Below are 22304 nucleotides of genomic sequence, written 5' to 3' on the forward strand. Positions count from 1 at the left end.
TACCTGCTCACCACGTACGCAATCCGGCTTCCCTTGTCCGGAGAAGACGCACTAGACGCCGTGGGAGACGCAGCGGCCAGCTGGTGAAGCTGAAAGCTAACCTAGCGGATTATTCTGCATTTGGAACCCGCCGTCACTTCTGTTCGCTTCAAGATCGCTATGTTTCCTGGCGTGCCTTAGATCCTGCCAGCACCTGGCTGGTACCGATTCTCGTGTCGGATATGGAGTATCCTTGCCCTCGTAGAGGTGGCGTTAACCATGGACATCTTCAGTCGTTGAGTCATGTAACCTTGTACGGCCCGTTCCCCTGCTCCTGTCAGAGCTGCCCTGGTCAATGCTAGATCGCTGGCAAATAAGACCTTTATTTTGAAGGATCTCTTTTCCCGGAACAATTTGGATTTCCTATTTGTGACTGAAACTTGGTTGAATGTTGGTGAGTCCAGTTTTTCTGAACTTTTACCGCTTGACTGCACATATTTTAACTGCCCAAGGACTACTGGTCGAGGAGGAGGACTTGCCGTTATTTTTAAGGACAAGTACAACTGCAGGCTGCTGCCAATGACTACATTCTCTAGTTCTGAATTAACAATGTTAGAATTGGGCAAATTTCAGCCTGTTCTGTGTGCACTTATCCATCGACCTCCGAAATACAACAAGAACTTCATCTGAGATTTTTCTGAATTACTGTCTGAAATCATGCCGAAATATGACAGGATCTTAATTGTAGGAGATATGAATATTCATGTATGCTGTCCAACAAATCTGCTGGCTAAAGATTTTTTAAATGTTATTGATGCTTTTAACCTTACACAGTTTGTAAGTGGTCCGAGACAGATCCATGGCCACACATTAGATCTTGTTTTGACACACAGTTTGCCTATTTTAAATATTGAAATACACAAAGCTGTATTTTCTGATCACGCACCGGTTTTATTTGACGTTTCCCTTATCAGCACTAATATTGTTAAGAAATGCGCTCTGCCTCGTCTCCGCAGGATGATTAAACCTGCCACTGTGGCCCAATTCTACGAATAAGGTGAGGTTATTGAGGTTATGGAAAATATAGGGTCATCCGCTTGTCTGGGTATAGAGGAGTTGATTTCCTCTTTTTCATCTATCTGTAGCAATATTCTTGACACAATTGCACCACTTAAACCCAGGCGTTTCAAACCGAATTCTGAACCCTGGATAAATGACTTAACTCGAGCTGCTAGGCAAAAGTGTAGGAAAGCTGAGCGCCAGTGGAAAAAACATAAACTGCAGGTATTTTACGATATCCTAAAGGATAGTTGGCGTAATTACCAGAGAACTGTTAAAGCTGAAAAGGCTAAATACCTCTCGGAAGTTATTGGAAAAAAACTGCCATAAACCTCATGTTCTTTTTAGCAAAATCAGCTCGGTTCTTCATACCCCCTGATCCACAATGCAGAGTCTTCTGTAGCCTGTGAAAAATTTCTCCACTTCTTTGTGGAAAAGATCACCACCGTTAGAGCTAGCATTTCACTTCCAGCCTTTGACCCTTCCATTTCCCAAGTGTGTGCAGCAGTTGTCAAGTTTGAGCCTTTATCCCTCTCGGCCCTTACTGATTTAAAACCTTCAATTTGTCCTATTGATATTGTACCACCTCGTCTTTTTAAAGAGGTGTGGCACACTATTGGACCAAACATCCAAGCAATTATTAACAGTAGTCTTACTTCTGATCATGTGCCACTTTGTTTTAAAGAGGCAGTGGTGCAGTCTCTTATCAAAAAGACAAATCTGGACACCTTAGTTCTTGCAAACTATGGTCCAATCTCTAAACTTCCTTTTATGTCCAAGATTTTAGAAAAGGCAGCTCTCCTGCAGTTACAATAATTTTTAGATCTGCATGGTATCCTTGAAGTGTTCCAGTCCGGCTTTAAAGCATTTCATAGCACAGTTTGCACTTATAAAAGTTTTTAATGACCTTTTAATCTCAACAGACTCTGGAGATTCTGCAATGCTTTTAGACCTCACAGCAGCATTCGACACTGTTGACCACAGTGTTCTTATCTCTCGTCTCGAGCACAGTGTGGGGATTAAAGGCACGGCACTCGAATGGTTTAGATCATTTTTATCAGAGAGTGTTCAAAGGCTCTACTTCACCCCCGCAGCACCACTGACATGTGGAGTTCCTCAGGGTTCTATTTTGGCGCAGATTCTCTTCTCCCTGTATTTGCTTCCCCTTGGTTCCATCTTAAAGAAGCATAACATCAGCTTCCATTTCTATGCAGATGACTCACAGATCTACTTGCCTGTAAAAAGGGTGATAATTCCCTACAAAGACTGCTTGATTGTTTTTCTGACATAAAAGCCTGGATGGCCTTAAACTTTTTACATTTTAATGAAAGTAAAACTGAAGTCATGATATTAAGACTCTTGGTGCCTCCCAACTGGACCTGGGTCCTCTGACACCCTATGTCAAGTCCATGGTAACTAACCTTGGTGTTAAAATGGGCCGTGAGTTTAAACTAGAGAAGCAGATCAATTCTGTTGTAAAAGCTAGTTTCTTTCAACTCAGTCTGCTTACCAAACTGAAGCCATTTTTATCTTTCACCGATTTTGAGAGGGTTATACATGCTTTTATTACAACTCGCCTGGATTACTGTAATGCTTTATATGTAGGTATTAACCAGGCCTCCCTCTCAAGATTACAAATAGTTCATAATGCTGCCGCTCGGCTCCTTACCGGAACTTGTAAACGAGATCACATTACACCTGTTCTTGCCTCCCTTCATTGGTTACCGGTTTGCTTTAGAATACATTTTAAGATTCTGTTGTTTGTTTTTAAATCTCTTTATGGTCAAGCCCCAGCTTATATCGCTGAACTACTGAAGCCCCACGCTCCTGCTGACCAGCTACTCCTTGTTGTCCCTAGAACACGACTCAAAAATAGGGGAGATCAAGCGTTTTCAGTCGTGGCCCCAAGGCTTTGGAATGAATTGCCTCTGAATGTCAGACTGGCCCCCAGCCTTCACATTTTTAAATCACGACTTAAAATTCACTTTTATTCATTGGCCTTTAAACCTGCTTGAGAGTTGTATTCTGTATTTTATTTTTCTAGTCTTGTTTTAAATGTTTTTTGTGTTACTCGCGTGTTTATAATCATGTCAATGTCCAGCACGTTGGTCAACCTGGTTGTTTTAAATGTGCTTTACAAATAAAGTTGGATTGAATTGGATTGTTTAGGCTAATCTCTCTCACCCTCTTTCTCGACTGCGTGCCTTGAATAGTTTTGAGTTACATTTTGGCAAAACCTGTCAGATCTAAGTATTATTATGTTTTTGTTTAAGTTATTGTTTAACATGATTCTTTTTTTAATGTATTTATTATTTGGGAACAAACGAGGGTCTCCGTTTAAGAATGGCGGCTCGCAGCTGCAGGTTCCGCTGCTTTAGAGCACTGAAGCGCATCTATCTTCAAGTTTAGTTTAACGTCCAATTTAAGTTTCTCTTCTTGTAATAAAGATCTCACCGAAGAAAAACACCCTGTATTTTCATTGCATTTTTAATTCATAAAAAGTTAAATAAATAATGAATTTTAATATAAAAATATTAATGATTAATTGATAGTCGATCATTAATTCTCCCGACGATCGACGAAGAAAATTTTATCTAATGCCCATCCCTAGCAACTACTAGTGACTACACTTCTGAAGTGATTTTGGAGAGGGAAATTAGGTAGAAATACACTGTTTGAGCGCTGCTGCTCATCCCACAAATACATGTTCCTTACAAATGGGGCACCATTTGTAAGGGAACTAAACAGGCTTTCCAACAGTATAAGATTTATTGCCAAAAAGCATTGTTACCACAGAGAAATAATCTACCAAACACAAATTTCCTTACTTTTTGTGCTAAGTTTACAAACAGGCCGCACTGAGGTAAGGGAGCTGAAAATGGCAAATTGCACTTTTCCATGTCATGCATATGCATTCATAGGAGGGTGAAGGGGAAAGTGGTAGTTTCCCATAAAGAGATGGGAGGGGAAGCGTAAAGTGCGTACGTAAAAAAACCGCACCACTATTTTGCGGTGAAAATTCTCCGCCTCTTAAAAGCAGGTGTAAACCAGGCGCAAGCGGGTTTCCTGGCATATGCCTACTGGTGAAATGGCGGCAGTAATCCGAGCAAGATGGAGACGAGCTGAAAGGATTTTTGCCACAAGGATCAAACTTTTTCAGTTGAGTGAAGACAAAATTCATTAAGCGTTACAGATTAAGCAGCCAGGCAATATAACAGTTACTGGAATAAATCAAAGATGACATCCAATCTCCGACTCAGCGTTCACATTCCATTCCAGCAGCTGTTCAACTCCTCGCTACATTACAAATATTGGCATCAGGGTCATTTCAAACAGTCACAGCATCAGCAGTGGGAATATCGCAGTCTGCACTCAGCCGTATCATAGCACCAGTACTTAACGCTTTGCTACAGCGCACTAGTCAATACATACATTTCCCCACCACTAATGCCAAAATAACACGCATCAAGCAGGATTTTTATGACATCACCCATTCAATTGCGCTTTTAAATGTGCACAATTTATGGTATAGTGGGTGGAGAAAGGCACTGATTACCAAATGAACTCGAGGTTTTGTAAATACGACGTAAGCTGAAGTTTCACAGAGTGTGCTTTCTGCAGGTTGGCAACGGCGCCGATAACGCTACTTTCGCAATTGTACGTACATCTGGCCCAGAGAGAATTTTGGCAAGATGGTGGAGCTAGGGGAAGGGTAAAGAAGGTTATTAATATAACTAATAATATCAAACTGCATGGCAGAGTTGGTCATCAACCAAAAGACAGACCAAAATCAACATCCCTATGCCAGCAGGGCAAAAACACTTCATCCACCAATTACATCAACAGACACAGTAATAAACTCACCAATGTTAACTCTGATCAGTGGAATACCATATCTCAATTTATACCACGATCTTGATAAATATAATAACATAGTACCATTTTCAAAAGACCTATTGAGAAATTGATAAAAGATAATATAGTAAATACCTATAATGTCTTTTGGCTAACTATTTGTTGGGGACCAAGAAGCAGGGGGTTAAACATTGATTTTAACCAAAAATGGCTCAGATTGAGCTGACGGCAGAGACAAAGGATCTTGGCCTACATGTGAATCCCAAAGCCAGTTTCACCAAACTCCTACAGGCCGCCACTTGGAAGCAGAGACCCCAAAATGGAGAATCTACCTTCAACACGTGTGGGACAAGGCAGACTGGTGGTGAGACAAAGAACTGCTTCACACCTGTGACAAAGTTGCAGTTTTCCCACTGGCTGTCGGGCCTTTGAATGCACCACCACGCCACTAGGAGGCGGAGGAAGGATAAAAGCTGTCGGCATCTGTGCTTCTTCGCTTTTTCCACGGTGACCCCGGTTACTACAGGAGGCACACTAGTCCGGACTAGCTAGCCAGCATCACCTCGCTGGTCGAGTTGAGCTGGGACATTTTATATCTGTCTGATATACAAAGGGGATCCGAGGAAATACTGGCCGAGTGTTCCCCTCATCTGCAGCGGGTTTAATCAGCCTGGATTCAAGAAAAGGACGGCGTTCTGTTTCTTGCTTGTCGACCTGGATCACGTATCGTCCCCTGCTCTGGACGAAACGGATCATTAACCTCTGGCAAGAGATTAACTGACAAACAACGCACACAGTAAGGCTGTACACAGTTCTGGGCAGACGTTAGAACTAGTGCGTTTTGGTTTGTTTATTAATGAGCAAAGGGTTTGCTACCGCTTGTGCCATTAATGTGATCTGATTGTAATCATGTAATGGTTCATATAGGATTATTAATCTATTTTCTGTGAATGTATAATCGATCATTATACCGTTGGTTATGTTGTGTTAAGTAGCTGGTTAAAACCATAAGCGCTACCTGCTAAACCACTCCTTTCACGGAGTTTAGTTACTGTCCGCGAGATAATCGCGGTGAATCAGCTGTTAGCCAATGGAGTGGTTATAATGACCAAAGTTTCCCTCGGTAAATCAAAAGTCTCAGTCTGTCCTAACTACACGTGGGGTCCAGACCTGGGTGGCTGAGGGAGCTGGCCATTATCGATAACTAAGATCAGAGTGTTTTCCTCCTTTATTCTGTTCCTTTTACTAACAGACACACGGACACAAGCTAGCCACGTAGCTCCCGAGCTAACGCTGCTAGTTTAACCACGTGGGGTTAAAGCTAGCAACCCCCCCTTTACCTGTTCAACCCCTCCTCGTGCACCCAGCACCACTATCGCCCTCTTGAGGCTAAATAGTTTTGTGCAGCTCACAGGAGTAGCCATTTTTGAAGTTGTTTTTGTGTTAGAACTACACTTCGACACCACCCCTCCTCTTACACACACACACACACACACACACACACACACACACACACACACACACACACACACACACACACACACACACACACACACACACACACACACACACACACACACACACACACACACACACACACACACACACACACACACAGCTTTGTTTTTGGTTGTGATATTGTAAAAAGGTATATAAGTTTATTATTGAAGGATTATTGATTAGCTACAGATAATTGTGAAGTTAATAAATCTTATTATACTTAATTAGTAGTTGCTTGTGATTATTTGTGTACTTGTTGTAATAATTGCTGGCTGAACCGGTCCGTGCTCGAAATCACCCCTTCCTTTGTTCCCTTTTAAGGATTTTCACAGAAATGAGACTGTTCCACAGTTTGATTATTGGTCCCTGACTTGCAGGGTGGTGCCCAGTTTTGATTTTTGTCGATTTGATACAGTTATTAATAACCATATTCATAACTTTATTAATATTGATAAAACATCTTTTGATAATTTGTCAATGATCAAATCTGTACCCTAAGGGTATCCAACATATCCAACCACCTTGATGCAATAATCATATAAAAATCCATAAAGCAATTCTGCTTATTGATCAGCAACATTGTATTCAATGGCCTTATACACCTAAAGATGTAAAAGGGGGAGAAAAAAACAGTGTCACAGGAAGAACCTTTTTTAATCTGGACTTCAAGCAGGAATCAATATCCTCGTATATAATGGAACTACAGTTAGCTAGAGTCTAATAGGTCCATGTGACTTGCTGTAGAAAGATAAATAAATAAGCATTCAAATCTGCACAAGCCTTACCTGCAACATAGATCTTGGTTGTGTCAAACCAGTGGAACTCTAGGTGGAAGCCGAGGTGGACAGCTTTAATCGTTACCAGCACAATCAGGTAGACCACTGATATGGTGCCTGGACAAGACAGAAGGACGCAACAATGGATGGATGAACGAAACAGCACACAGCATATTTACAAGAAAAAACAGGGGCCTGTTCCAGAAACCAGGATTAACAAAATCTGAACCTAAGCCTGAACTCTAAATTGAATAGACCCGAGATAAGAACAGCTGATCAGAGTATGAATCAGTATGTTCACTATGAGTTAAGAGAGACCGTAGCAGCAGCAAGGAAAGTTAGAATTGACTTATTGAGTCAATAAGTTAAGTCCTCTTATTCATTATTCACCAAAGTGAAATGTCCTTAATGAATGAAAGTGGTGGAAAAAAAAAATAACTTTAAATACTGTATATACATTTAGCTATAACCTGATGAGGACAAAATATAGAAAAAAAACAAAGCACAAAAATATAGATCAATCAGATAAGACATACTGTATTTTACTTACAGAGAAATTATTGTAATCTCATATTTTACATACACTCATTGGCCACTTTATTAAATACACCTGTAAAATCTACTGCATCTTACAGTATGTGTCTAAAGCTTCACTTAGATTTTTAAACAGCGATTACTTAAGAAATGCGCAGTAACTGTTTCAGTGCAGGGGAAATGACTGACACACGACAGTTGTCTTGTCGATGTGCACAGAATCCCATAGGTCACAAAACCTCTCGAACTCGCAAAAAAGGACAACGCATAAACCTGATTCTGAGCTAAGAATGACTCCACAATGTGTAATATTTAAATGAGAGTGAAGAGATCCAGGGTTAAAGGGATCTGTTTCTGGAACTGAAACTCAGTTTCCCTCACCTCAGGGTTAACAAACTCAAGAGTTTACACTAAACCTGCTGTCTAGTACTGACCTCAGCACATACAACTTACCTTGACATGCTGGCCGATTTAGCTTAGGGCTGGGCAATGTATTCATATTATATCGACATTGATTATATATATATATATATATATATATATATATATATATATATATATATATATATATATATATATATATATATATATATATATATATATAATGTAATATAATATAGTTATATGACACGAGTTTTCTTTTCCTGGTTTTAAAGGCTGCATTACAGTAAAGTGATGTAATTTTCTGAATTTATCAGACTTACTAGCTGTTCTATTATTTGCCTTTACCCACTCAGTCATTGTATGCACATTACTGGTGAATATTTATCAAAACTCTTATTGTGTTAATATTGTGTGGAAGCACCAATAGTCAACCCTACAATATTAATATTGATGTATTTGGTCAAAAATATTGTGATATTTGATTTTTTTTGGTTATTCCGCTGAGTTCTAATTTAGCTACTTGGTTACCTCATACACCTGCAGTCAGATATTAGATTATTTTAAACTGAAGTAAAACATCATAAGTCCAACACACTGGCAACTAGCTGGCTGCCAAACATCAATTAATGCGGTTTTAAAGGCAACCAAAGACCTAAATAAGCCCACTGTTTTTTAGAGCACCTCCCCTAAGTCACTGCTGATGTTTCAAAACGCAACTGTGAGTTAAAAAAACTCTGGTGGCAGTGGATGCTTTTATTTAAGGTAATACCCACGCCTTCTGACTTATCACAAACTCTGCTATCCACTCTTCATGTCATTGCTCTTGCCCCATCTTACCCAAGAAAGTAAACCGGGCAAAGAAGGCGGCTGAGCGGAAGCAGAGCAGCGGCAGCAGCAGGATGATGAGGTAGAGGGGGATGGTGTTGGTTTTGCTCCACCAGTGTTCAAAAGAGGTGCCATCAGAAGTGTCATTTCCACTGATGTATAGTGTGCTGATGGTGTGGTTCCCTCCGGGTTCAGTGTTTGGGTATGGACAGATGACTGGTGAACACATCAACAAAGCATTAGCATCCAGAAAGTCAGTTTACTAACCAAAAACGTTTATTTTCCTACTTGAGATTATTATTAGGAAACACCTAGTCATTTTTAAGAAGTGTGCAGTCTTAACATGAAGTTGCAGAATATTTCAGAATCTGTGGTACTGTGGTGAACCACAATATAGACATATTCACTAGAGACTGCAGCTCCTTTAAGTAGGGAGCTCACTGGGAAGAGAGGGGGTTTCTGGGAAACTATTTGAGCTTATTGGCAGTACTGTGAGTTTTACCTGTGTTACCTGAAGCTGTAAGCTGTCGCTATTAAGTGGGAGTAAACAGACTCAACTTGATTTCACTTCTCCATCTTGTTTGTCCTGCACATCCACAGTACCATTATTGTTATTATTGCCATTAACATTATTTTCTAATGTAGCTCTTTGTAACTTCTATTTAGTTGGTTTTACAACCAGACAGAAGTTACATAGAGCTTATACATTGTTTGTCAAGACATGATCAAATAAAGATCCAGGGACCTTAAAGTTCTTTTTGTCACATACAGGAAACATCTCCTCACTATCTGCTAGCTGTCTGTCCCCTGAACACACTGTAAAAAACACGGTCTCTGTAGACAGCCCAGGCTCCGCAAACGCCAACAAAAACCAACTGCGCTAACCTGCACCACCAAACATAACAGTCTTCCAGCCAATAACCGACAAGAAGGATTTGGGGGTGGGGGATGGAGGGTTAGTGCGCGGAAGCACTGAAGGGAGGGGGAGGGGACGTGATGAGGAGGAAGGAGGGGCGAGCTAGCCTTGTTTTGTTTGAAAATACTTCAAACGTCAACAACAAGTGCCGTCACCCAACATCGCTTAGAGCACCTTTAAGTGACATCAACCTATCGCACAAGTCCATGAAGTCCTTGCGCCAGTACTCCAGGTTGAAACAGTTGGGTTTGCGGTCTTTCCAGTTAAATTGAATAATCCATTTGGCAGATAAAAAAGTCAATGTACATTTGTACAATTTTGCCTAATATACAAGTATTCGGGCAAGGCTTGATAACAATTCTGAGAGAACATGACAGGTCTTCAACAATGTCAGACCAAATTTGTTTAACAAGCAGACAGTACCACAATAAGTGCATGAGCGTACCCTCTACTTCACAACCATGCCAGCACAATTTGAGTGGTCCAGTATTAAATTAATCGCCAACTCCTGTAATAATCGATTAATCGGTTTTAGTCATTTTTTAATGAAAAATCTTTGAGTTGTGGACAAAACTAGAACATTTAAGGATGTCATCTTGGGCCGATCCACAATTTTCACAATTTTCTGACATTTTAGAGACCAAACAACTAATCCATTAATTGAAAAAATAATCGACAGATTAATCAACAGTGAAAATAGTCGTTAGTTGCAGCAATAGATCTATCCACGAACAATTTAGAGCTTTAAAGACCAAAGACAGCCTTTGTCAAAATTCTGACATCGGGAATTCAAGACCAAATTCTCACAATGTGTCTTCTGCTAAAACCTACATCTACGACTTCCGGTTATGGCGGCCATGTAGGAAAACGTGCTTTTTGCTGCTCTGCTGCTAATTTCGCAAAAAATTCTCCTGCTCACTTACAGTTTCAAATAGAAGATTTTGAGGTGTGATGCCTAGCTAGGTAAAGTCACAGAAAGGTAAAGGTGGGACAACCAGACAGCCGAGCCGGTTTGATTGTAATTGTTGTGACGAAGCAACCAAAGCTAACCAGGCCATGAATACGCAAACTGACAATGAAAATGAACCAGCAGACACCAAAGCTGATCAAATACTGGCAAAGTTAGTCTCAATGGAAACAGGGTTCACCTCTAGGCTTGATTGTTTGGCAGCAACTCTACAAGATGTGAAAAAGGAGATTAGTGCGGAATTACGTAAACTGGGTATCCGCCATGGAGTGTCTCATCCTGCGACCCTGCTGGTGACTCACGAGGGCAAAACTTATTCCTTTAAAAGCCCTGCTGAGGCACACGTTTTTCTCAGGAGAATAAAACACTTACATGAAGAAGAGGCAGGAATACAAGATGATTATTGCCAATAAGCCAATTAATGTGGTATGTAATTTGTTGTAGGTAGGACACAAATAACCATGACAAGGCCTTTCTTATTTTATTATTTTATTTCACTTAATGACTGACACATAATTATTTTGTACTAAAGTTTGAAGCTATATATTTACAAAAGTGTAATATATAGCATGACTGTGTACTTCTATTAAACAGTGATCATAAGATGTCACATTATTTTGAGACAAATTAAGATGTTATTGTTGTACAACAAGCCAAGTGTAAATCAAAGTGAGCAGGAGTTATAAGTTAATACTTGTTAGAGTGTAGCAGTGGCAGTAGTAATTAGAGTAGGTTGGAACAAGAGAGTGGTTTGACTGATCCTCACTGGTGTGGACCGGTCCTAGCAATAACGGGAGACCAACAGCAGGGGGGGATACCCTCTTGAGTGGGGGAAGGTAGAGGGGGTTATGATAGTTCAGAGTGTTGGATGTTTGTTCTAACATCCCAATTTGTTATGCCTATAAGCAAGGATAGTTTTACATTGCAAAGCAACCTGGTAAAGTTTTTTTTTTTCCATAAGTTATGTTTCAAGAAGTGAATCTTAAATTTTATTTCATGGAACTGCAGAGGTCTGCAACGTCTTCAAAAGATAAAACAGGTTATGAACAAACTGAAAGAAATGAATGCTAAAATTGTACTGTTGCAAGAAACTCACCTCATTGATGATAGTATAAGGGTGAGAAGGAGGTGGAAGGGCACTGGCCCTCATTTATCAAAAGTGCGTACACCAAAACCACGGTGACTTTGAGATTTATCAATATGGACGTTGGCATACGGCACGCTCAAATCCTACGCCAGCTCAGGAGGTGGTTTACATGTACGCATAATTTTGAGTTAGTGCGGAAATGCACAGAAAAACAATTCCTAACACCACAAAACGCACTGACAAACTAAAAGAAGACCTCTATGCGCCGGTATGCAACATTGTTTTAGCCTGGTTCTGTACAACATCTCGCAGGAAAACACGGTGCCATAAATGTAGCGATGGAGCCAGATGACCCGATGCCCGGAGAGCAGTGTCCAGAACAGCCCCAACTGGGGGCTATACTAAGGAGACAGGATATTATTCCTCGCTTTAAAAGGTAGCCTATAGTGTTGTTTGGCAAGGATATTCAATACAGGAAACATGACGATGCACAACATTTGTATTTATTCTTCAGGTTTTTGTTTCTCTTTCAAGTGAATGATTTATTTCTGCCATTGACAGAGTTATTTTGGCTTGTTTTTCCAGCCCCTCTGCTGTCAGGAGACAGGGTCCAGCACGGGGGGGCGGAGGACAAGCGCTCTCCCTCAGCTGTTGCCTCGTTCCGACTCATGAAAAAAAACACGAGTAAAATAAAAGACACTGCATAAACTCCGCTACCGTGTGTTTATTTAAATATAAGTACACCTACATATGTAGGCCTAAGAGATTGCAATAGAAGCATGTATATTACTATTAGGACTAGAGATGGCCCGATACCACTTTTTTGCTTCCCGATACCGATTCCAATACCTGAACTTGCGTATCGGCCGATACCAAGTACCGATCCGATACCAGAGTGTCATATATTTTATTATGTTTTAACAGCTGTATACTACTGTCCCTGTATGGATGTGATATTATTTCTATCTTTGTTGTCGGTCTGGCTCAGGTTAAACTCTTTGTGAAACATGAACAAACACAAACAATGAATGCCCCAGAACTTTCTTTTATTCTCCAGTTTGACAGTCAGTTATAACGGAAAAAGAACATAAATAAACTACTTTAATGTAGATTTTCTTTAGGGCTTTATTACGTGGTATCGGATCGGTGCATAAACTCCAGTACTTCCCGATACCGATACCAGCGTTTTAGGCAGTATCGGAGCCGATACCGATAGTGGTATCGGTATCGGAACATCTCTAATTAGGACTATAGAAAAATGTGTCGATGTATAAATTAAATAGGCTAAACTTCAGCTGGAGTCTGATTTACTACGGCAACACTGTTGACCGCATCAGTGATCTCCTTCCATGCCACATTCTTTCTACAGCCTTTAATACCAGTTTTCAGGCTGCCAAATAGTACACACTTTAATGCAAATGAACTGGAGATATCAGGGTTTCAATCTCCACCTCTGAAAAGTGCCGCTTCTCAGCTGGATTATGTCTCACCGTGTCGTGAATTGTAGGGGCGAGGCCTCAAAACCTAGAATATATTGGGGCGTGTTATTCTAATGACGATCGTTTTCAGCCGCGGCATTTATCAAGGGCAGGTATTGCGTACACCTGGATTTCAAAGGTACGCACAGCTTCATAAATCAGGCGGTGAGAGGAGTGTATGCATAATCTTACAATATATACGCCCGTTTCTACGCAAGAATGATAAATGAGGGCCACTGTGTATGCGGCATCGTTTACATCTCAAGCTAGAGGGGTTATGACACCAATTCATGAGTCAGTTCCATTTAAAATAAAAAATATTATTAAAAGATAAAGGGGAAGATTTCTAATACTTCAAGGATCTTTGTTATCAGAAATGCTAAATAAAACAAATGTTTATGGTCCTAATGTGGATGATAGCAATTTTTATAATGACCTATTTCTTACTCTCTCAACGCTTGCAGGACTTCATATGATAGCCGGGGATTTTAAATTGTACATTAAACCCAGAAATGGACAGATCAACTGGGGTTGACAATTCCCATAACAACTGTAGGGCTACAATCCATAGGTTTGAGAGATTTAAATTGATTAGATATATGGAAAGAGAGAAAACCGAATATTAGAGCTTATTCCTGTCATTCGGGTACTTTTAAGACATACTCTAGAATAGATTTCTTTCTTGTTTCTTCAGAATTGCAATCTAAAATTTCTGACTGCTCTTATGATAATATTGTGATCTTGGATCATGCACCATGCTGTTTGGTCTACAGGGATGATAAACTATTAAGAGATCCACCCAGATGGCATTTCCAACATAAATGGTTACAAGATGAAGACTTGGTGAAATATTTAGAAAAACAGATAGATGAGTTCTTTCAAATTAATACTACACAAACTACTGCATGCGTTAAATGGGAAGCTTTCAAGGCTTTTTTTGAGAGGGCATATCATCAGTTATACAGGTTATAATTCAAAAAAGATACAGGAAACTAGATTACAGTTGGAAAATAGAATAAGAGCCCTTCAAACGAAAGTTAATAATTCTGAAAATATTAATAATTCACAATTGGAGAAAGAATTATTATTATTGAGAGCGGAATATGATAAGCAGTCTGCTTTTAGAGCGGCCTCAAGTCTTCTACGCTTGAAACAGACATTTTACGAGCAGGGTGATAGGGCTGGAAAATTGTTGGCATGGCAAATAAAGCAGCTTGAAACAAAATCACCAATCACATCAATAATCTGATTATGTCTTACGTTCTTGAAAGTTCTCATGATAGATTTAGAGCTTGGAAGGATGATTTGTCATTGCAACTTTCAGAGGAAGACTGGCAAGATGCATGCACTTTAGCCCACACAACATCAATAAATACTCGTCTTAAAGTTACTCAATTTAAATGGTTAATGCGAACATATGTGACACCAATGGAACTCTGTCGATAATGGAAACATTCCTGATGTGTGTTCAAAGTGTAAACAATGTAGAGGAACACTGGTTCACTGTATGTGGCATTGTGCAAAAATTACACTCTTTTGGGAAGAAGTAAAAGACATTATTCAAAATATTATTTCCAAACAAATAATATTAGAACCAAAATTATTTTTATTGGGCTTATATCCAGAGAAGCATAACTATACTAAAAATGAACGTACATTTATAGACCTTAGTCTGCTTAACGCCAAAAGATGAATAGCTTTATTTTGGAAAAAAACATGTAGACCAAGAGGCACTTTATGGTTACGGCAGATGATGTCTGCTCTGCCACTAGAGAGGATTACATTTGTGCTAAAAGGCAAACAGGGACTTTTTGAGAATATCTGGAATAATTTTATTGATTATACCAAAGATTTGGATTTTACAGATGACAATGACTGAGATGTGTGGACACTGCAGTTTAATTCTGGACAATAATTTGTATCACCTGATTTGTATAACTTATGTATTCTATTCTTATTTTTTATTTTAAAGGGGTGATAGAATGCAAAACTGATTTCACCCTGTCATAGTTGAATAACGACAGTTCGGTGGGTAAATAGGACATACATAGAAGCTCAAAGTCCCACTGACACCCCTTTACTATGAAAATCTCATATTTTGAAACTGCCACTGAAAACGGGAAAATCTCAACAAAGCTGGAAGTTGACGTCAACCTCCCAAAAACCGGAACCTTTGTCAGCCCATGGGTGTATTAAGAGAACGGTCACGCCCCAACATTTACATAGGCTACACAACTGACCTGAGATCAGGTAGTCTTCTGAATCTAGGTCACGCAGCTCTCTGCTATTCCATTACAAAATTCACTTCTGAAACTTTTTTATGCCACTTTACAAAAATGGATGGTTAATTGCAAATTTTGTACGACTGTGTGTCGGAGTTCAGCGCCGGTGCTGCCTGTGTTGCTGCCTCGCCGCCCAGCCTGCCTTCCTTCACAGACCCCGGCCTGCTATGAGGAACTTGGAGCTCCGTCACGACTTGCAGCCTACAGCACTCCATACCCGCGCAAGGTCACCGTCTCTTGGGGAAATAGACAACTAAATGCCCCTGCTCTGACAGAGCTCCAGGGCCTGAAACTCCCCTCTTCCTTCTAGCTAAATGCCCGGTGTACGTGAGTGAGAGCACGGTCAGCGAGCTTGTTACACCAGCAATCTGTTACCACAGGTTTCAGTTAATCTTTTAATGTGTGTAATTATAATGTGTTGAGTTATTTAAACAAACGATTGGGGAAATACACGCCTCTTGTCCGCAAGTCTCATTGATAAAGCCTGCGGCTGGATGGAGCTAGCTAGCCTCCTCTTAGAATTCCTCTGGAATTCACAAAAATTCATTAACTTGAAATCGGACACCGTTGTTAGCTTTATAAGACATTTAGTTAGATGTGGTATAACTGGCGTGGCGAAATTCAAACCGTAAATATACTCAGAATTTCGCCGAAAATGAAGCTAACTATCCGTGATTTGTAGCTACACACAGCTAGGATTGAAGGGACAGTCGCAGCTAACGAAACCCTTACAGCTCACAAATATTAATTAACTTGAAATCGGACACCGTTGTTAGCTTTATAAAACATTTAGTTAGAGGTTGTATAAGTGGCGTGACAAAATTCAAACTGTAAATATACTTGAATTACGACCAAAAATGAAGCTAACTAGCCGCAATCTTGTACACATAGCTAGGATTGTAGGGACAGTCGCAGCTAACGAAACCCTTACAGTTCACAAATATTCATTAACTTGAAATCTGACACCGTTATTAGCTTTATAAGACATTTAGTTAGATGTTGTGTAAGTGGCGTGACGAAATTCAAACTGTAAATATACTCGAATTATGACAACAAATTAAGCTAACTAGCCTCAATCTGTACACATAGGATTGAAGGACAGTCGCAGCTAACGAAACCCTTACAGCTCACAAATATTCATTAACTTGAAATCGTACACCGTTGTTAGCTTTATAAGACATTTAGTTAGATGTTGTATAAGTGGCGTGACGAAATTCAAACTGTAAATATACTCGAATTATGACCAAAAATGAAGCTAACTATCGGTGATTTGTAGCTACACATAGATAGAATTGAAGTGACAGTCGCAGCTAACGAAACACCTAGCTAAACTTCACAAATATTAATTAACTTGAAATCGGACACTTGAACTTGTTAGCTTTATAAGACATTTAGATGTTGTATAGCTAAGTGGCGGGACATTGTGTGTAACATTTGGTAAGAGATTGCTGGTGTAACAAGCGCGCTGACCGCGCTCTCACTCTCACACACGGGCCATTTAGCTAGCAGGAAGAGGGGAGTTACAGGCCCTGGAGCTCTGTCAGGGCTGCCAGCCTAACGGAGCTCACAGCAGGCCGGGGTCTTTGAAGGAAGGCTGGGCGGGCGGCGAGGCAGCAGCACTGCCGCTGAAGTCCGACACTTACCATACGTCTTACCATATTTGCAATTAGCCATCAATTTTCGTAAAACGGCCCATATTTGAGCTTTATATAGTTGATTTCTCACATAAAAAAGTCTCAGGAGTGAATTTGGTAATGAAACATTGCAGTATCTGGAATATGAGATTCTGTCGCTTCTCTAATGTGTGTGTATTGGGGATTCGCTAAACCAATCAGCGCGCATCTCTAATGTCTGCGTATGGCAATTCGCTCAACCAATCAGCGCGCAGCTCATCTAAATATTCACGAGCATACCATATTTGGAAGAAAAGCTCTTGTTACAAATAGGGCCAAAACACAGGGATGCATAAGGGCCAATAAAATATCAACCAGGCCATTTTCAGCCCAGCCAATGTTACACACCCCATTAGGAGACCATAAGGAACAGTGTGAAATACCCTATATAATCATTCTATCACCCCTTTAAAGATAAGTGTTAAATATTTGTAGATTGCTGCTTTGTCTTGTGTTTGTGTATGCACAAAACTTAATAAATATATTCTGGCAAAAAAAAAACACATCTACAATAAAGTTGAAAGTTGGATAGGGTCAGGGACTCACCTCTATCTGAGCCGTTGGTTCCAAACTCTGAATCTGACATGTTGACATTGTGAGCATAGTCTGTAGACAAGAGAGGAAACCATCAGTTCAAAGCTCTTCTTGCATGTTTTAGTGGTACAACATCCTAATAATGCACTAAATAACCGTTATCTATAAGCTGTGATTGCAACATTGCTAGGATTTCACTTTCTCTTGACAGACAGAGCCAACCGTCTATGCTCCCGACCACCATCTTGCTCTGGATTTGGTAGATCATCTTTAGAGTGAACGTCAGTGCAAAATTTGAAAGGTCAAAAGAGGTTTAGACTCTTAAAAAAAAAAAAAAAAAATGAATACTGATGTGTAATTCCATTATATTTGCAGAAGAGATAAATAACCTATGCTGTAGTGAATGAATGTGACCATGTCAGCTTGCTAGCTACTGTAATTCTTAATACAATCTAGCAAATGTCAGCTTAATACAGAATCACATTGTCTAAGATTGTGCAAATATCCTTTGTTGTCATTTTATCTTAGCTTGCTGTATCTGTCAGTTTAAAAAGGGAAAAAATGTACTGAACATTATTATCAAATCAAGCCTCATCTATGGAGCTAAATCAGGGCCAAATGTTTTGTTAATTTGAAAAAAATATATATAGTTGAAAACTAAAGCTTGAAATTGAAAATGTAAGTTTTGGTCAAAACTTGGAAAAAATAAAACCATGTATTCAAACTAAAAATAAGTGTACCAATTTTTCTTTCAGTTTGAATAAAATATAGATTAAATTCTGGAATTATTTTGAATAAATTATAAATTATAAATTTTTCACTTTTATATTTGTTTTCAGTTCCACATTTCATGTTTTTTTTTTACGGCTTCAAATCTTTTTTTACGGTTTCAAATCTTTTTTTTTCGGTTTCAGATCTGTTTTTCCACTTTCAGATCATTTTTTTTCGGTTTCAGACTTTTGGCCCTGATTTTGCGTAGGGGGCGTGGCTTCAACTCAGAGGGGCGTGGCATTATGAGTGACAGCCTAACAAAGAAGGCAGAAGACTCCTCTGTCATGTTGCCTTCAGGAAATGGTGTTACTGTGAGAACTATGACTGAATGCTTTCTATCCTCAATATACATGTGATTTTTACTTAAACTGATGCCAGTGACAAAGTTCCATTTAAAAAATTGTTTTGGACAACACATGGTAGCAATTACACTATAAGAGCAATAAACTGTGCCAGATTGTGCAGTTCAGCAGGAACAATGACTTCTCCCACTTCCATGTATGACTTATAGCACCACAGTATTCACTGGCACCAGCCCACAGGTAGGACATGTGAAAGATATTAGCATTTTTGAATAGATACTTTGCGACATCCCCGCAGTGGCATTTTTTTTGTGATTAACACAAAGGGAAAATAGGTGTAGTAATAAAAATAAAAAAATAAAATAGGTGCATCTCTAGCACTAAAGTTAGCACTAACTAACATTAGCTTCACACTAGCTGGTGTTTATACACTAATTTCAGTGTCCAGCTCAAGTTTTTTTTTACTTTAACGTGTAGTGGTCTTTGTTAACCTCTGTTTGTCAGAATGACCATAACTCGACAGTGGCTGCAGTGAAGAAGGTCTCTTTTTACAGAGTAGACAAATATGACTTTACATTAATGCTCTGGCCTGATAAATTACGTTTTACACTATAACGTTACATGTCACTGCATGACAGTTATGCCTTACAAAATATGCCAAGTGGGCAAACTTTGAAGGCTTCTACCACAGCCTAACTTAAGTATCAGAATACACTAACTTGTCTTTTTGTATTTGTATGTCCTACGGTCTGTTTTCTGGACACTGTGTGTCCGTAATAAAAGCTTTGATTGATTGATTAACAAAGCGGACCAGGACAAGTTATGTTGTTTAAACTAACCATGAAAAGGTAACACTAGCAATGCTAGTTATCTATAATGTTTTACATTTATAAGGCTGTACGGCTGCAGGAAGCCACTGTCGAGTTATGGTCATTCTGACAAACAGAGGTTAACAAAGACCACTACACGTTAAAGTCAAAAAACTTGAGCTGGACACTGAAATTAGTGTAAAAACACCAGCTAGTGTGAAGCTAACGTTCGTTAATGCTAACTTTAGTGCTAGCGATGCTTCATTTCCAGCTGTCCACCTATTTTCCCTTTATGTGTTAATGACAAAACAAATGCCACTGCGGGGATAATATCCCAAAGTATCTATTCAAAAAGGCTAATATCTTTCACATGTCTTACCTGTGGGCTGCGCCAGCAGGTTGCCTTGGCAGAGCGGACGCTATGCTGACTGCCGAGTGAATACTGTGGTGCTACATTCAAAGTCGTACATGGAAGTGGAAGAAGTCATTGTTCCTGCTGAACTGCACAATCTGGCACAGTTTATTGCTCTTATAATGTAATTGGTACCATGTGTTGTCCAAAACAATTTTTTTAAATGGAACTTTGTCACTGGCATCAGTTTGTTAAGTAAAAATCACATGTATATAGAGGATAGAAAGCATTCAGTCATAGTTCTCACAGTAACACCATTTCCTGAAGGCAACATGACAGAGGAGTCTTCTGCCTTCTTTGTCACTCATAATGCCACGCCCCTCTGAGTTGAAGCCACGCCCCCTACGCAAAATCAGGGCCAAAAGTCTGAAAGAAAAAAAAAAAAAAGATCTGAAAGCGAAAAACAGATCTGAAACTGAAAAAAAAAAAGATTTGAAACCAAAAAAATAAAATTTGAAGCCGTAAAAAAAATAAGTTTTGAATCTGAAAACATGAAATGTGGAACTGAAAACAAATATATAAAAGTGAAAAATGAAAATTTATAATTTATTCAAAATAATTCCAGAATTTAATCTAAATTTTATTCAAACTGAAAGAAAAATTGGTACACTTATTTTTAGTTTGAATACATGGTTTTATTTTTTCCAAGTTTTGACCAAAACTTAAATTTTCAATTTCAAGCCTTAGTTTGTCAACTATATATATTTTTTTTCAAATTAACAAAACATTTGGCCCTGATTTAGCTCCATACTCATCTCACTCAAAGGACTGTGACCTAATGAGTGAGAAGTTTGAGATTTGCTTAAAACCTTAAAAGTGTTGTGGAACATACATTATACAAAATGATTATATTTGCCAGTATAATCATGGCAAAATGTTACTAAAGAGACATATTTTACTAACTTAACCTTTAAAGTTGACTGTATAAATCATTAAAATGTAGGTTGCCATTTTGAAACTGGCCACAACAGCAACAACAGATGTTTTAGCCTGTTGAGCTAACTCTGGCTCATTAGGTTACTTTGCTGTTGATTTATCAACACTGTCCCTGTCAAATAAACTAATTAAAAATTAAAGTCATAATTCACTACATATCATGACAACGTACTCAGTAATGAGCACATGGCGAGGCAGAGAATTGGAATTATACAGTATGCTTAGCAGGCTATACTGCAACACACATCAGCCATGTTGCAAAGTAGAGTTGGGAATTTTTGGGATTTTTTTTCTGATACCGGTGCTAAAACAATACTTTTACTACGTTCGTGTCGTAACACCAGGGAGCAGCACAGGTGTTTAAATGGCACCGAAATGGGGCACCAAAATCCGTTTTGTCATTCAGTCCGGGTTTTGGTACCCAACCCTAAAATGCAGTTTCAGGTCATTTGAAGCAAAAACCAGACACATTGTACAGACAGAAGTGGCCATGGTACAGTACCCAAAGAGTGCCAAGTGTTTAGATGCATTTAAAGTGCTGAGTTGTCTTTGTAATCAACCAAACAGAACTACATAATTAGGTGATACCTCTTTTCTGGTAATGACAAGAGCATTGGGACTTACTGTAGATGAACTGTCCGGTGTTGTAGAGGAAATTGGACATGAGAACCCAGTAAACCACCATGGCTCCAATAAGTGACACCATCGAGAAGAACAAGCTGGACCACTTGCCAAACTTGCCAAAGTAGTAACTACAAACATCAGGGAATTCCCAGTCGGAAGTGTCCATATCTGCTGGACAGAACACAGAGAATAAATACATGTGAAATACTTTCGGTCATGTCATAGACCATATCTTTGGGAACATTTTGGTCAATGCTTTAAGATGTTTTACAGCGAATCATCCACAATCAGAGTTGAGACAGAGTCATTAGCTTTCCTTGCAGCCTTTTGATTTCAGAATTACCAGTCCTTACCCTGGTCTGTGTGGATGGGAGTATATTCAGGTCATAGGTAGGTACAATAGGTCCAAGATAAAACACATCACAACATAAAAACCTAAGGGAGTCAAGTACAATTTCCAAGGTGTGTTACTGAGAAACATCTAATCAGCAAGCTCCTCTGTAGGAACATGTATACAAAAGACACTCTTCGCAAACACCTACTAGAGGTAATTAAACGTCTTTTTTAATGAAACAATAATAACCATTAGTTAATCTGTAAT

The 22304-nt window shown here is 39.3% G+C and overlaps 1 protein-coding gene across 4 annotated transcripts in view; it reads right to left on the reverse strand.

Annotated features, from left to right (window-relative positions):
* Positions 1-22304, reverse strand: part of slc38a9 (solute carrier family 38 member 9) — a 50086-nt gene that overhangs the window by 10924 nt on the left and 16858 nt on the right. For 3 of the 4 annotated variants that reach the window (XM_028602066.1, XM_028602063.1, XM_028602065.1), the window contains 4 exons: positions 21704-21874; positions 17862-17921; positions 8925-9128; positions 7179-7286 (listed from right to left, as the gene is read on the reverse strand). In XM_028602066.1, the coding sequence (XP_028457867.1) occupies positions 7179-7286; positions 8925-9128; positions 17862-17921; positions 21704-21874 (543 nt within the window). The remainder of the gene's footprint in view (positions 1-7178; positions 7287-8924; positions 9129-17861; positions 17922-21703; positions 21875-22304) is intronic. The other variant, XM_028602067.1, reaches the window with a different exon arrangement.

This window comes from Perca flavescens, chromosome 16 (genome assembly GCF_004354835.1).
Source record: "Perca flavescens isolate YP-PL-M2 chromosome 16, PFLA_1.0, whole genome shotgun sequence".
Classification (NCBI taxonomy): Eukaryota; Metazoa; Chordata; class Actinopteri; order Perciformes; family Percidae; genus Perca; species Perca flavescens.